This window comes from Camelina sativa, chromosome 8 (assembly GCF_000633955.1).
Source record: "Camelina sativa cultivar DH55 chromosome 8, Cs, whole genome shotgun sequence".
Lineage (NCBI taxonomy): Eukaryota > Viridiplantae > Streptophyta > Magnoliopsida > Brassicales > Brassicaceae > Camelina > Camelina sativa.
In genome coordinates this window covers 17355366-17371298 of record NC_025692.1, presented here as the reverse complement: position 1 = coordinate 17371298, position 15933 = coordinate 17355366, and the positions used below count along the sequence as shown (strand labels likewise).

At 47.5% G+C, this 15933-nt stretch overlaps 1 protein-coding gene across 1 annotated transcript; it reads left to right on the top strand.

The window, feature by feature from the left end:
• On the top strand, positions 14371-15218 carry LOC104709633. Its single transcript, XM_010426211.1, has 2 exons — positions 14371-14689; positions 14764-15218. Exons 1-2 carry the CDS (start codon positions 14371-14373, stop codon positions 15216-15218), a joined length of 774 nt encoding a protein of 257 aa, XP_010424513.1.

Sequence of the window (15933 nt, the reverse complement as noted above, 5' to 3'; positions counted from 1 at the left end):
AAGGGTACTCTGTATGTGAGCCCGCTTTCCGGCCTAAAGGTCTTTGACGACCTCCCGGATAAGGACGAGAAGTGGCGAAAGTCATTTTTCTTTTTCCCTGTGAATGAACTCACCTTCGGGCCCCGCGCGAATTTGTTCGTGTCGAAGTGGGCCTCGAAAATTGGTAGCGTAGAGTACTCTAAACGGTATTAGATGTCCTTTCTCTCTTCCATTACTAATCCTTTTATCATCATTTTTTCAGCTCACTTCGAGCGTGGACAGCTTTCCCCTACCTTCGCTGAATATTTTTCCCGTCTCTGCAAAGGTCAGATCGCTTGGGATTCGTTCTCGTGTGAATGGATCAGAGAGTCCGGAGTCCGACTTAGGAGCTGTTCCTACGTTACCTCTACCGATCCCCGCTTCTTTGACACCTCCGCCATGGCTTACAGAGAGGAGAAGAACTTCAGGAGAGAACTGGAGAACGCCAAGAAGGAAGCGAAAAGGCTAATGTCCAACTCTCTGGCAAAGGGTAAAGCTTGCCTTCCGGCGAGGAGTACTGACTCTTCGGCTTCGAAATCGACTGAAGCTCTACCCTCAACCTCGGTGAACACTGCAACTCCTACTCGGGAGCCCAATGCTGAGCTGACTTTGGAACCAGCCGCGCCCCCTTTGATTGTTATCTCGGATTCGGCTGACGAAACCGGTGAAGGCAGTGCGCTTGCTACGGTTACCGAGAGTGGCCGAGCAGCTGGCGGTTCGCAGCTGATGGAAGCGTTGAAGAAGAGAAAAGAGCCCGAAACTTCTTCCTCCTCCCGTGAAAAGGCCCGGCCCCAAACTAGCTCCTCTGGAGATGGGCGAAGTAGATCTGGTTCGAGGGAAGGACCCTCTGAGAAGAAATCTGGGGAGCTCCCTTTGGCTAAAGAATCAGGAGGTTCCTCCGATAGACTTCCACCAAAGGAACACCGTCACTCTCCCCGAGGTAAGAATTTCGTCTACCACTTGTTCTATCTTCTTTTTGCATGATGCGATGGTGAGCTAAGTAATCTTCCTTGGATGCAGCTCCTCCTCCCTCGCCTGCGGATTTAATGAGGAGTTTTGCTCGCCCCGGGGCTCTTGTTCCGCCATTTGCGGACATGACCGAGACTAACCGTGGAAACTTCTTCCGATTCACGGATAAAGTTGGCGAGGTGAGTCCAGACTGAGATTTCCTTATCTTAGTCGACGCCAGTTGGAACAGATGATGATTGAGTTCAACAGTTCAGTTGCTTCATATGAGGATCAACTTTTTGCCGCTCCTTCGATTTCCGAGCTGTCGAAGTTAAAAGGTAGGGTGGCCGAGCTGGAGGCCCAGGTAGAGGAGTACGCTCGTCTAGAGGCGGAAAACGCCAAGACCATGGAGAAGGCCGAGCAGATTCGGTTGCGGATGAAGAAAGCTGAGCTCCAAGTGTTAGACCTCGGGATCGGAAATGAGGACCTTAGAGGGAAGCTGAAGAAATCCGGCGACCTTTACTATGAAGCTTCAGCAAGTGAGAAGGCGGCCAAGAACAAGCTTCATGAGATTGAACTCTGGAACCAACTCCTAGAGGCAAGTCATGGCTGCGAGATAGATAAGGCCCGAAGAGAAGAGCGCCAATATCTAAGGCGGTCCCTCCGACCCTTGATTGAAGATTTAAGAGCTCACTTCGAAGAGAGGAAACGTCTAACCCCAGCTCTGGTTAGGGCTGCTGAGATTAAGGCGAACCGAATGCTCATCGAAGAGATCTCAAAGGGTGAAATTGCGGGCCTTGAAGCGGAGCTCGAATCAATCCGTGCTGACGAAGAAAAGGCCGACGGTGATGTCGCGAAGGTAACCCTCCGTGACTTTGATATTTCAGCCTTCTCAAGCCTCTTGGCAGATATGCCCCCTGAATTGCTAGGCAGCGAGCCCCCACTGAGCATCGTGATCGATGAATCCGGGACTAACATAGGGCAGATGTCAAACCAGGAAATGGAGGTGATTAAGGCAAACACTCCCAAAGCTGACGCGCCTGAGGTGTCGTTGTCCGAGCTATTCCCCGATGTCTCTGAGGAGCTGACCACAGAAGCAGTGGAGCGCAGTTCGGCCCCTGACCCCCCTTCTACTTCGTGAATCATTTTCTCTTGGGGTTGTTTTGGGCCTATGTTGCCTCCCCTCTTGTTGCTTTTGCTTTTCCTTTAGTTTTTTTTTTTTTTTTTTTTTTTTTTGCCTCTTCGTGACTCTCTAGTGTGTATCTCATTTACNGAGTTCTTTGGTCTTGGTGACTAACCAAGAGTCTTTTTGCTATATTAACTAACCAAGTGAATTGCTTGACAGCGAAGTGCTTGACCAAGCCATGAATTGTACTTAGCCGTTAAATAAGTTTAAGCTTAGTTTGTCGGGACTTTTCGTTTTTTGCGAAGTGGGACTTTGATTTTAGGGACGCGAAGTTAGACTTCGGCTTTGTAGGTGCAAAGTGAGGTCTTGGCTTTTTTTTTATTTCAGACCTTTTTATTTATAAAAATAATAGAAGGTTACAAGTGTTTTAGCCTTAGGACCTCAAAAAGGTACGAAGTAAGACTTCGGTTTTAAGGACACGAAGTAGGACTTCGGTTTGAAGACGTGAAGTGAAAACTTCAGGATTAAAGACAACAAAAGTCCCTAAATGCTCACTTAAAACTTTCAGACTCTATTCATACGAAATAAAACCTCGGTTTAAAGATACGAAGTAAGACTTCGGTTTTTAAGGATATGAAGTGTGACTTCGGTTTTTAAGGATACGAAGTGTGACTTCGGTTTTTGAGGATACGAAGTATGACTTCGGTTTAAAGAATGCTAAGTATGACTTCGGCTTATACTGTATGTGCGAGGTAACGCAAAAAGTTCTATGAAAAACTTTAATTTTACTTTATGCTGATAGCTGGACCCGAAGTGGGCTGCCTACGTACCCATTCGGGATCAAGCCAATCGTAGTTCGATACAATATTCAATACCAAACTAATTATAAAAACATTTAAGGTGTAACGAATTCCAGGACCTTGGCACGGCATTCCCACTTAAATCTTCCAAACGATAGACGCCATTTCGGACTTCGCAGGTAATCTTATACTGACCTTCCCAATTTATCCCCAGTTTTCCTACGTTGTTCTCTTTGGTGTTTTCATGGACTTTACGAAGGACTAGATCGCCCACTGCCAAGGGTAAGGCGCGGACACCAAAGATAACAGTTCGGAAGGTTGATGTATTGATGGAGCGTGCTTTTGACACTTCTCACAAGTTCGGGAATATTCTTCACAGTCGGACACCATGGTAGGCCAGAAATACCCATGTCTTTTTATTTTGTAGGCCAGAGTTCGTCCTCCGGAGTGATTTCCGTTGGGGCCATCATGAACAGCTCGCATTAGTGCCATGGGTTCCTCACCAGATACACATGTTAGATATGGACCAGCTACACTCCGACGTAGGAGAATCCTGCCATAGATGCAATACCGTGCGCAAACGATTTTGAGTTTCCTGGCCGCCCACTTGTCAGCTGGGAGCTCTCCGTTTTCCAGATAAGCCTAGATCGGGCTACGCCAATCTTCTTCCCCCCCAATCGTTGGTGTTCGTATTGCTTGATGGAGTACCTGATTGATCGACGGCTGGTGAGCTGGAGCTTTCCGGACCTTGGTCTGAGTTCGGTTCGATTAGAGGTGGATGATTGGTTTCCGGAACGGGAGTGACGGGAGCTGACTCCACTTGTGGTGAGGAGTCTGTCAGTGTCCTGCGAACTACCTCTTCGGCGGCCAACTTTTTCTTCATCGCTCGTGTTACGGCATTGGAACTCTTTAGTTTTATGCTCGGAAATTCGATGACTTCGACTGGGATAATCCTTGTCATTGTCGGGTCCGAAGTCGACGCTAGAGCCACCAAAGCATCTGCAGCGGAGTTCTCACCTCGTGGGATCTTGCTAATTTCAAAATCTTCGAACCTAGCGACTAACTCCCGAGCAGCAGATAGGTAAGCCTCCATATGGCCATCCTTCGTCTCGTACTCTCCCAGAAATTGATTAGTGACCAGCTGGGAATCACAAAAAGCTCAGAGCTTCCGGACGCCGATCCCTACTGCGAGGCGTAAGCCAGCGAGGAAAGATTCGTATTCGGCCTCATTATTTGATGCACTAAACGCCAAACGAAATGACTGTTCAATCACTTCACCGGTAGGAGAAGTGAGGCGAACTCCAATCCCTGCACCCGATTTAGAAGATGCTCCATCCACGTATAAGTCCATGGGATCTCGACACCGTCGCTATCCAAACTAGCTAGTGGGAGTTCTATCAGGAAATCTGCCAACACTTGCGCTTTAGCACAAGTTCGAGTTCGGAACTCGATGTCATATTCACTAAGCTCGACAGACCACTTAGCTAACCTCCCAGACTGGCTCGGGCTATGTAACACCGTCTGGAGTGGTTGCGTCGTTCAAATTATGATTGTATGAGATTGAAAGTAAGGCCGCAGTTTTCTCGCCGAAGTCACTACCGCTAGAGCCAATTTCTCCATCATAGGATACCTGGATTCCGCCCCTGTAAATGACGACATAGAAAATTGGTCGCTGCTCCCCCCTTTCTTCCCGAACTAAGACCCCGCTTACTGCGCTGTCCGAAACGGCTACATAAAGGAAAAGTGGTTCACCTAACTCTGGTTTAGCCAAGACCGGGGTTCGGACAAGTATGCTTTTAACTGAGCGAACGCCTCTTCGCACTTCGCATCCCATAAGAAATTTTTTTCTCCTTTTCTCAATAGTTGGTAAAATGGGAGGCATTTATCTGTAGAGCAGGAGATAAAACGATTGAGAGCTGCAATTCGCCCGTTAAGATGCTGCACTTCGCGTAATGTCTTAGGAGAACTCATGGATAGGAAGGCATTAATTAGCCTCGGGTTCGCTTCAAATCCTCGCTCCGTAACGATGTACCCTAAAAACTCCCCCAATGGGACTGCAAAGGTGCACTTAGTGGGGTTAAGCTTCATCCCGAACTGGTTCAGGATATCGAAGCAAACTTTTACATCCAAAAGGTGTGAGCTGGCTTCCATGGATTTCACCAGCATGTCATCGATGTAGACTTCCATAGTTTTCCCGAGCTGATGCTCGAACATCCTGTTCACTAGTCGTTGGTAAGTTGCTCTGGCGTTCTTTCATCCAAAAGGCATCACCTTGTAACAGTATATCCCTCGATCTGTAATGAATGCGGTTTATTCTTGGTCGTCCGGGTTCGTGGCCCGGACATCAGTTCGTGGCCCGGACATCAGTTCGTGGCCCGAAGTGGACTCGACTAGCCTATCGATATGCGGAAGTGGGAAGCTATCCTTAGGACACGCTTTATTCAGGTCGGTAAAATCGGCGCAAACTCGTGACTTCCCGTTCTTCTTCTTTACCACTACTGTATTTGCGAGCCACTCAGGGTACTTCACTTTGCGTATTTGCCCTGCACTTAGTAAGCGGTCTACCTCTTTGTTAACAATTTCAGCCCGTTCCGGGCCCAGTTTCCTTCGTTTCTGCTTTACTGGTCTGAACGTTGGATCTACATTTAGCTTGTGTGAGATTACCTCTGGACTGATCCCGGGCATTTCGTCTACTGACCACGCAAAGGTAGTCATATTTTCTTTCAAAAAAGAAATCAACTTGGTCTGTAGTTCGCTACTCAACCCAGCTCCGATCTTGATCTCCTGATCTGGAAACTTGTCATTAATAAAGATGAACTCGGTGAGGTCACCTTGGAGTTGCCTCCGGACTGGGTTCTTCGGGACCTCAAGCTGTGGTTGCTATTGGACTAGGAGCTTATGGCTCGCGAGATAGCAGCTCCTCGCCGTCCTTTGACTTCCTAAAATCTCTCGAACTCCATGCGGAGTTGGGAACTTGACACACTGATGGTATGTTGAAGCCACTGCCTTCATCTGGTAAAGCCAAGGAGTTCCCATAATAGCATTATAGGCCGCAGGTCGGTCAAAAACTGTAAACTCTACCATTCTTACTACTCCTTGAGTGGAGACCGATAGTGTTATTGTTCCTAAGGACATTGAAGTCTCACTCGTAAATGAGACCAAGGGTGAAGGTGGTCGCGAGATATGTTCTCTTCCAATACCCATTCTAGTAAGCGTTTCAAGGAATATCAGATCAACCGAACTCCCAGTATCCACTAAGATTCGGCATACTTCATGGTTGGCAACATCCAAAGATATGACTAACGCGTCGTCATGCGAAGTGTCTAGCTCCTTGGTTTCTTTTTCTGAGAAAGTTACTTCGGGTAAATCACTCGTAGTGATTTTAATTCGCTTAGGCTGTGGGCTCGCAAGCTTCCGTTGGTGGTCTTTTATTGCTGTGATGGAGTTCCGGAAGAGGCGTGAATCTCCCATTATGACGTCTATCCTTTTCTTGGGAGTTGAACCCTCCTTGGATTGCTTAAGTTTCTTTGGTGGTGGAGTATCTTCTTCGACCTTGGAAGCTGATTGTGGGTCAAGCTCGAAGATAGTCACGCTTGGCATCTCACCTGACACGAATTTCTCTGCAAGGAGATGCATCAATTTTTTGCAATCCCGGGTGGAATGACCATTTGTCTTGTGAAGCTCGCAGTACGCGTTCTCATCTCGAACCCACTTGTTATGGGAGTATCCCGCTCTTGGAGCGTGGTGAAAACGGAGGCTTGGACGGTGAATTCTTTGGAGATCCCTTTTGCGGAGATTGGTTCACGGCAAATGTGCCTGCTCCAGACTTCGGGGTTGAAGGCGGAGTCTTTTTGATTGGAACTTCGAACTTGGGCTTGGTTATGACTTTGAGCTTTTGAATTGCTGCGGCTTTCTCTTCCTCTGCCACTATCCAGTTCGAAGCTCGATGGAGGGCATCCTGGATGGTTGCGAACTGGTTTACAGTTAGCTCTTCGCGAAAACGAGACTCATGCCAGAGACCATTCTTTAGTGCTGCCAGGGCAGTTTTATCCGAGAGCCCCGAGATTTGGACCTGTATTTCCTTGAACTTAGTAATATATGACCGGAGTGACTCTCCAGCAACTTGACTTCGATTCCACAGTTTGGCGTCTGTTGCCGCCGTTTTGATCAGACTAGAGTATTGCTTGACGAACGAGGTGGACAGCTCAGTGAAATTGTTAATGGATCCAGCCGCCAAGGATGCAAACCAAAGCAGGGCCGGTCCACAAAACGTTTCAGCGAAAAACTTACAGTATCCGACGTCCATTTCATGAGGCTCGAGGTCCACGCGGCTGACAGTCAGTAAGAAGATCTTCAGATGAGTCGTCGGGTCTCCTTTCCCTTCGTAGCTTGTGAACTTTATTTTCCCAGTATCCTTGATGTGAACTCGAGCTATGTGATTTGAGAAAGGAGTTCGCTTTGATTCCTCAATTACTCAGGAAATATCAGGTGCTGAGGTAGTCGCATTGTGCACCATAGACCGCATATCCCGGATTTTGCTCCGTATAAGGTGGATCTCGGGGTTGGTGGCATGACCAGGAGTCAGAATATTTCCGCCCACAGGGGGAGTAAGAGGAACCTGGACCTCGGAAGATCCAGCGACGTCGTGCTGAACCGGAGTGTGGCTATCGCCAACCAACGGTGGTGGTGCTTGAGTACTTAGTTGGGGTGGCAAAGTGTTTCCCGGAGTGGCAGTTGCTGCTACCGGCTGCGAGGTGAAAGGTGGAACGACGCCGGTGAAATCCAAAGAACGCCTGCGAGGGTTTGGATCGGTGGACAAGAGGTCGACCCGATCGGCATATGCGCGGTGAGAGGTTGAAAGATCGGTTACCGACATAGTGACTGCCTCCAAGCGGGTGGAGACCTGTCCTTCCAGGGTGTCGAAATGCTCGGCAAAAGCAGTGGATGCTGCTTGCTGGCGACCAGACTTCTCAGTCAAATCCTGCAAGAGTTTCTGAATGGTTTCTAAAGTTACCTGGTTGGAAGAGTCAGTAGCCATAGCAGCGTTTGTACGAAGTGGATTCGGGTAGGAAATCGGAACTAGCAAGAGTATAGGTTATCCCCCCTCCTTCTAGCGCCAAATGTGAGAACTAAGGTTTTCACCTGAGTTACGAAGTGAATTAAGTCCGGTTGTTTCACTGTTTATCACCGTTCTAGTTCCGAGCAAATAGAAAAGAAGAATTATATCTTTGAAGAATGAAAGTCCATATTCTTATTGCCCCCCCTTTCTCTTATTTATAGTCTAATTACAATTAAAGTCGAATCAATTTACTCTGCAAATCCCGTGCTCTCATTAATTCTATTTATTGCTTGATTTTTGAACCAATCTCCAAATTCCGAGATGCTTTGCCCGACCGTTATTCTTTTACTTCGGTGTTCCGCATCTCAGCCGAGCAGCCGGTTTCATTTCGTCCTGGCCCATCTTATTTGTCCGTCTTAGGCCCATTCTTAACGTCTGTCCAAGGCCCAAGCCCATGATCCAAAGTGACGGATCACGGTACCAACACCGGGGTGGATCGCTAATTGGGACTGGTGCGCTTCCTTAAGGATTTCGGTATGCAAGTCCTGGTCCATCGGAACGCATACTTGTCCTTTAACCAAAATGGTACCATTGTTCCAGGTCTCATACTCGGTTCCGTCCAGCTTGGACAACCGTATCAGATCCGCATCATTTTCTTGAGCAATTCGAACCCTAGTCAACAAATCCGCCTGGTCCGTGGCCCCAAGGCCTAGTGGTTCCAACTGTTTGGTTAAAGCATTCAACCGCAAGGTTCTGATTATACCAACCAGGTTTTCCACGTCTCTCTCGGCACTAATGGCCGATCCTCTTCTGCTTAAAGCGTCCGCCACTAGATTGGCCTTACCCGGATGGTAACTGATTTCCATGTCATAGTCCGCAACTAGTTCCATCCATCTTTGCTGTCGTAACTGAGTGAAGATGTACTGCAAACTCTTGTGGTCCGTGTAAATCTGCACTTTCCCACCGTACAAGTAGGACCTTCAAATTTTCAGCGCAAATACTACGGCCGCCATTTCCAAATCATGGGTTGGATAATTCACTTCATGCTTCCTCAGCTGGCTAGAGGCATAAGCGATCACCTTCCCGTTCTGCATTAATACGCACCCTAACCCTCGACCAGACGCATCCGTGTAAACAACATACAGCTCATCCGGTTCCGGTAGTGCTAAAACCAGTGTACTAGTAAGCATGTCCTTGAGTCTTGAGAAACTCTGGTCACAATCGGCTGTCCATACATACGGTACATTCTTTCCCGTTAGCTGAGTCAGCGGCTGTGCCATACTCACAAAACCTTTGACGAATCGCTGATAGTAACCAGCCAGTCATAGGAAGCTTCGTATCTCCGAGGCGTTCCACCGTCTAGGCCATTCTGCTATGGGCCGAATCTTCTCCTGGTCCACGGACACTCCTTTGTCCGATACTATATGTCCTAAGAAACCGATCTCTCTTTTCCAAAAACTGCACTTACTGAGTTTGGCGAATAGTTTATGTTCCTTTAATCTCTCTAACACTTTCCTTAAGTGAGCAACATGCTCTTCTTCACTCTTCGAGTGGACTAAGATGTCGTCTATGAATACAATCACAAACTCGTCCAAATACTCTCGAAACACATTGTTCATAAGCTTCATGAATGTTGCGGGGGCGTTAGTCAATCCAAACGGCATAACCACAAATTCGTAATGGCCGTACCTCGTCCTAAAGGTCGTCCAATGTGGCTCCCTGGGGTTGATCTAGCAACTCGTCAATCCTCGACAAAGGGTACCGATTCTTCACCGTCACTTTATTCAGCCCGTGATAGTCAATGCAAAGTCGGAAGGTTCCGTCCTTCTTCTTCAAAAAGAGTACCGGTGAACCCCATGGTGAGCTACTCGGCCTAACAAACCCTTTCTCCATTAATTCCCCCAACTGTTTCTTTAATTCGGCCATCTCTGCCGGTGCCATACGGTATGGAGCCCTTGATATTGGAGCTGTACCGGGTTCCAGTTCGATAGTGAACGGGTCTGACCGTGCTGGTGGTAATCCGGACAAGGGTCCAAACACGCTCTCATATTCTCGTACCACCGCTATGGCCTGTAGTCCCATACCCATACCCACTTCTTCTATCATGATTGAAGCTAAGTATGCTTCGCACCCACTACTGATCAATTGTTCGGCCTGCACCGCCGAGACTAACAAATTTCCCGACAATGGCCTGATGCATTGATATTCTATCATTCCTTTAGCAGTCTCGAACAGTACTCGTCCGCGATAGCAGTCCAAGTGAGCCATGTCTTTGCTTAGCCAGTCCATGCCTTGTATCACATCGTGTGCCTTCACTCGACATATGACCAAGTCTGCCGGCATATCCATGCCGCCCCGTACGTCATCATCACCTGACCGCCCGCTGCTTGTACCAACCCAAAATTATCCCCGGGTTCTTTCCGGAATCCACCTTTTCCAATCATATTCGGACTCACAAAACAATGCGTAGCCCCGGTGTCAAACATCACATGGGTTTTCACATCGCATATAAGTAAGGTCTCTACAGAATTCTACTTGCTAAGAACCTAACCACACACACAAAAGGTTCAAGCAAAAATTCCACTAAGGTGAGTATTCAAACTTACCAGTGATCTGTCGTGAAGTGCTCGCCTCCACCTGCCCGTCCGCGACCGAATACACCTGCGGCATAATCGCCGGCCGTTTCGGCGGTGGTGGCAACGCCAGCACCTCGCTGGCCCGTTTCTGTCCTTGCGACTCCAACTGCGGACAGTTTGGCCGGATATGTACCGCCTGCCCACATTGGTAGCACACTCGTGTGTCGTTCCCCTTATGCGGGCAGTTGCTGGCCATGTGGTCTTTTCCCCCGCATGCAAAACACGTACCTAGCAATCGTCGGCACTGCCCCGAATGTCTCTTGCGGCAAGTTGGACACACATGCACACTGCCCGAAGCTTTACCCATATGTTTCCGACCCGCGGTCTGCTTAGTCCCATTTCCCGGTTCAACTTTGACCACCAGCGCCTGTTGCACCGCGGTTCCTCCGGAGTGTTACTGAGATTCCTCAGCCAGTCCATCTTCCAACATGGCTGCCTTTTCAACCAATTCAGCAAGACTTCCAAAGTTACTAATCATGCATCGGTTGCGGATATCTACTCTTATGCCCCGCAAGAACCGATGAATCTACACTTGCTCATCCTCCATCTCATGACCTCCATACCTCTTGAGCCGGTTGAACTCGGTCTCATACTCTCGCATGGTCCGGTTCTCTTGTCTTAGATCCAAGAATTCTGGTTCAAGACGGTCAAGAGCTTCCTGTGGAAAATACTTCGCAAGGAACATTCCACAAAAAGTCTCCCAAGAGCAATTCGGGTTTGCCATACAGTTTACCATGCCTGTCCACCACGCATGGGCTTCACCGGACATGTAGTGGGTAGCGATGTCCTTCTGATACTCCATCGGACAACGCACTGAGTCGAAGTTCCTCTCAAGGCGACTTCTCCATTCGTCAGCCTCGATGGGGTTCTCTCCACCACTAAAGTACTGCGTACCCAACTTTAACATGTGATCCATGATGGTCAAGTACATAGGAGTTGCCATTCCCATTGGCACCGTGTTAGGTACAGGCGGGTTTACGACCGGTGGTGGTGTCATTTGGTTCAGTATCTGGACCAAGGTCTCCAATACTTGCCCCATTCCCCCGGTTGCAGTCGCATTAGCACCCGTACCCACTATCGGTATAGCTCCCGTACCGACTCCTTAGGGTCCATGTCCTCCGGTTTCCGTACCGGTCCCAGCACCTACTAGCCCAGCGTTCACCGAAGCAGGGTTCGATGCTTCCTCAACGTTCCCTTCGGCTCCCTGTCTAGCCGTGGTATTAGCCGAGTTACGAGTATTGGGTGCCATCTGAAATACCATAACCGATTCTAAGTTAGCGTCCAAACCAACTTAGTCCTATACACCCTATATCTAAACATGACCAGTCTTACCGTGAGACGTTTATGGCAAGGAAGGATGGCTTTCTAGTAATAATAACCCATGCACCCATTACACAACCATGTCCTAGAACTATAACCGTGCTCTGATACCAAATGTAAGACCCCGAGCCTAAAAACCCGTACATGACCGTACCGGCCAGTAAAAATTTTCTCAGGGCCTATGAAAATTCTACTCGTTCGTTTAATATTGTGCAATAGCGAATATGTATAACAGGTGAAATAACTTAAAAATATGCATTTAAAGGTTCAATTCATCCTTAACACCCATGTCTGATAACGTTACAAATCTATAGAAAGATAAATCCATAAAGTATAACTACCCAAGCCACCATCCTCTCCCTTCCTTGCTTCCGTCACACGAGCTGGTCAACCACTAAAGTACTGATCATCGGACCTTTCTTTTCCTGCGTCCATAAAAAGGAGGCGTATGCTTAGTGGAATGGTCAACCCGTTTCACTAGGCTCAGTTCAACAATCTCAATCCAACACAGGGTATATTCCAATCAAGTCACGCAAGTCAAACAATTCACATAGGATAGTTGCCTAAGTCGTTTAGACCAACCACCATTCATATTGCAATAGAACACATTAACCATTAACTAAGACAAGCATTTAACGAGATTAAATAAACCACGGGTCAAGAGAATCAACCATGGAACTGGGCCACAGTCACGCACTCACCATGTAGGTCAAGGATTCCTTTTTCCTTCAGTTCAAACATCTGTTCACTACTTCGGTAGTCTCGAACTCTCCATTTCCATTTGGATCCATCGGCTATCGAATCACGGCCATTGTCCTTTATGGACCATGATTCGTCCTGTTCTCATTCCGAGGTTTGTACCGCTATCGATCGCATTCGCGTAACACTATCAACCGTATTCGCGTACCGCTATCAACACTCTCGTGTACCGCTATCGGCACTCTTGCGTACCGCTATCAGCACTCTTGCGTACCGCTATCGGCACTCTCGCGTACCGCTATCGGTACTCTCTCATGTACCGTGTACGTACCATCTCACGTACCGCGTACGTACCAAGGAACCAGGTCGTTACAATTACACTCTGTGAAAGCGTCAAGATCAGCTTCTCTATAGCGCCCTCCTTGGTGCAATCTCTGTTTTGATTCATCCGCTTCTCTCCAAAGCCAACACCGTCGCTGACATCTGGAACATCCTCTCGTCCACTTATGCTAATCCAAGCCATTGTCACGTTCAGCAACTTCGCCAACAGCTCAAGTNTAACCCATGCACCCATTACACAACCATGTCCTAGAACTATAACCGTGCTCTGATACCAAATGTAAGACCCCGAGCCTAAAAACCCGTACATGACCGTACCGGCCAGTAAAAATTTTCTCAGGGCCTATGAAAATTCTACTCGTTCGTTTAATATTGTGCAATAGCGAATATGTATAACAGGTGAAATAACTTAAAAATATGCATTTAAAGGTTCAATTCATCCTTAACACCCATGTCTGATAACGTTACAAATCTATAGAAAGATAAATCCATAAAGTATAACTACCCAAGCCACCATCCTCTCCCTTCCTTGCTTCCGTCACACGAGCTGGTCAACCACTAAAGTACTGATCATCGGACCTTTCTTTTCCTGCGTCCATAAAAAGGAGGCGTATGCTTAGTGGAATGGTCAACCCGTTTCACTAGGCTCAGTTCAACAATCTCAATCCAACACAGGGTATATTCCAATCAAGTCACGCAAGTCAAACAATTCACATAGGATAGTTGCCTAAGTCGTTTAGACCAACCACCATTCATATTGCAATAGAACACATTAACCATTAACTAAGACAAGCATTTAACGAGATTAAATAAACCACGGGTCAAGAGAATCAACCATGGAACTGGGCCACAGTCACGCACTCACCATGTAGGTCAAGGATTCCTTTTTCCTTCAGTTCAAACATCTGTTCACTACTTCGGTAGTCTCGAACTCTCCATTTCCATTTGGATCCATCGGCTATCGAATCACGGCCATTGTCCTTTATGGACCATGATTCGTCCTGTTCTCATTCCGAGGTTTGTACCGCTATCGATCGCATTCGCGTAACACTATCAACCGTATTCGCGTACCGCTATCAACACTCTCGTGTACCGCTATCGGCACTCTTGCGTACCGCTATCAGCACTCTTGCGTACCGCTATCGGCACTCTCGCGTACCGCTATCGGTACTCTCTCATGTACCGTGTACGTACCATCTCACGTACCGCGTACGTACCAAGGAACCAGGTCGTTACAATTACACTCTGTGAAAGCGTCAAGATCAGCTTCTCTATAGCGCCCTCCTTGGTGCAATCTCTGTTTTGATTCATCCGCTTCTCTCCAAAGCCAACACCGTCGCTGACATCTGGAACATCCTCTCGTCCACTTATGCTAATCCAAGCCATTGTCACGTTCAGCAACTTCGCCAACAGCTCAAGTATTGGATGAAAGGCACCAAGTCCATTGTCGAGTATTTTCAGGGCTATACCACCCGTTTTGATCAGCTCGCTCAACTTGGCAAACCGGTTGAGCCTGAAGCCCAAGTGGAATTCATTCTTGAATGTCTATCCAACGACTACAAGCCTGTTGTGGATCAGATCGAGAGTCGTGACTCGGTTCCCTCTCTGCTGGAGCTTCATGAGAAACTTCTCCATTTTGAGACGAAACTTTCTGCTAAAGCCGCTGCTGCTCCGCTCCTACCTCCCACTGCGAATGTGGCTTCTTACCGCGGTAACAACAACAATAACAACCCTCGTCATCAAGGTAAATAGTTTTACCGCAACAACAATAGTGGTTCATCTCACTCGCAATACTCTCCACGTCCATATCAAGGGAAGTGTCAGATCGTGGTATCCATGGTCACAGTGCTCGACGTTGTTCTCAACTGCAACTCTCTGGTGCTTCCTATAGTCCCAACCCATTGTCGGGATCTGTTCCATGGCAACCACACGCTCACTTGGCCGCTGTTCAACCCTACAATGCGGGCAACTGGATCATGGAGAGTGGAGCCACTCATCATCTCACCTCTTATCTCAATAATCTCTCCTTACATCAGCCGTACAATGGTGGTGAGGACGTGACTATCGCGGACGGTTCAGGGATGCCAATCTCTCACACTGGTTCTGCTTTACTTCCTACTCCTACTCGCTCTCTTGCCTTCAATAATGTTTTGTGTGTTCCTGATGTCCACAAAAATCTTATATATGTGTACCGGTTGTGTAACTCTAAATGGGTTTTGGTGAACTTTTTCCCTGCTCATTTTCAGGTGACGGATCTCATAACGAGGGAGTGATTACTCCAAGGAAGCAAAAGGAATGAGCTGTATGAGTGGCATGTCACGTATCCATCTGCGATGTCTCTTTTTGTTTCGCCATCATCAAAAACAGATCTTGCTTCATGGCACTTGCGACTCGGCCATCCGTCTTTTGCAATTTTAAAAACACTACTTCATCAATTTTCTTTACCTGTTTCATCTTCTTCACCACAACATTTATCTTGTTCTGGTTGTTTACTCAATAAAAGTCACAAACTTCCTTTTCACTCCAATACAATCACTTCTAAACACCCTCTTGAATATCTATACATTGATGTTTGGACATCTCCGATTGTTTCTATTGACAACTACAAGTACTATTTAGTAATTGTAGATCACCACACACGCTACACATGGCTTTACCCACTCAAATTAAAATCCCATGTACGTGATACCTTCATTGCTTTCACTTTTCTAGTCGAAAATAAATTCAAAAGATGGATCGGCACCCTCTATTCCGATAATGGTGGTGAGTTCGTTGCATTACGGTCCTTTCTCACTTATCATGGGATCACGCATCTCATCACACCGCCACACACGCCGGAACTCAACGGGATCTCTGAACGCAAGCATCACCATATTGTGGAGACCGGACTTACCTTGTTAAGCACGGCTTCCATGCCAACTAGCTACTGGAGTTATGCGTTCAGTACTGTCGTGTACCTTATAAACCGCATGATCACGCCAGTCCTCG

Bases quoted from the DNA above. Each gene is read 5' to 3' on its own strand.
- LOC104709633 (XM_010426211.1), top strand. From the start codon at position 14,371: ATGAAAGGCACCAAGTCCATTGTCGAGTATTTTCAGGGCTATACCACC. The intron at 14,690-14,763 runs GTAAATAGTTTT...TATCAAGGGAAG, and splicing joins TAACAACCCTCGTCATCAAG to TGTCAGATCGTGGTATCCAT.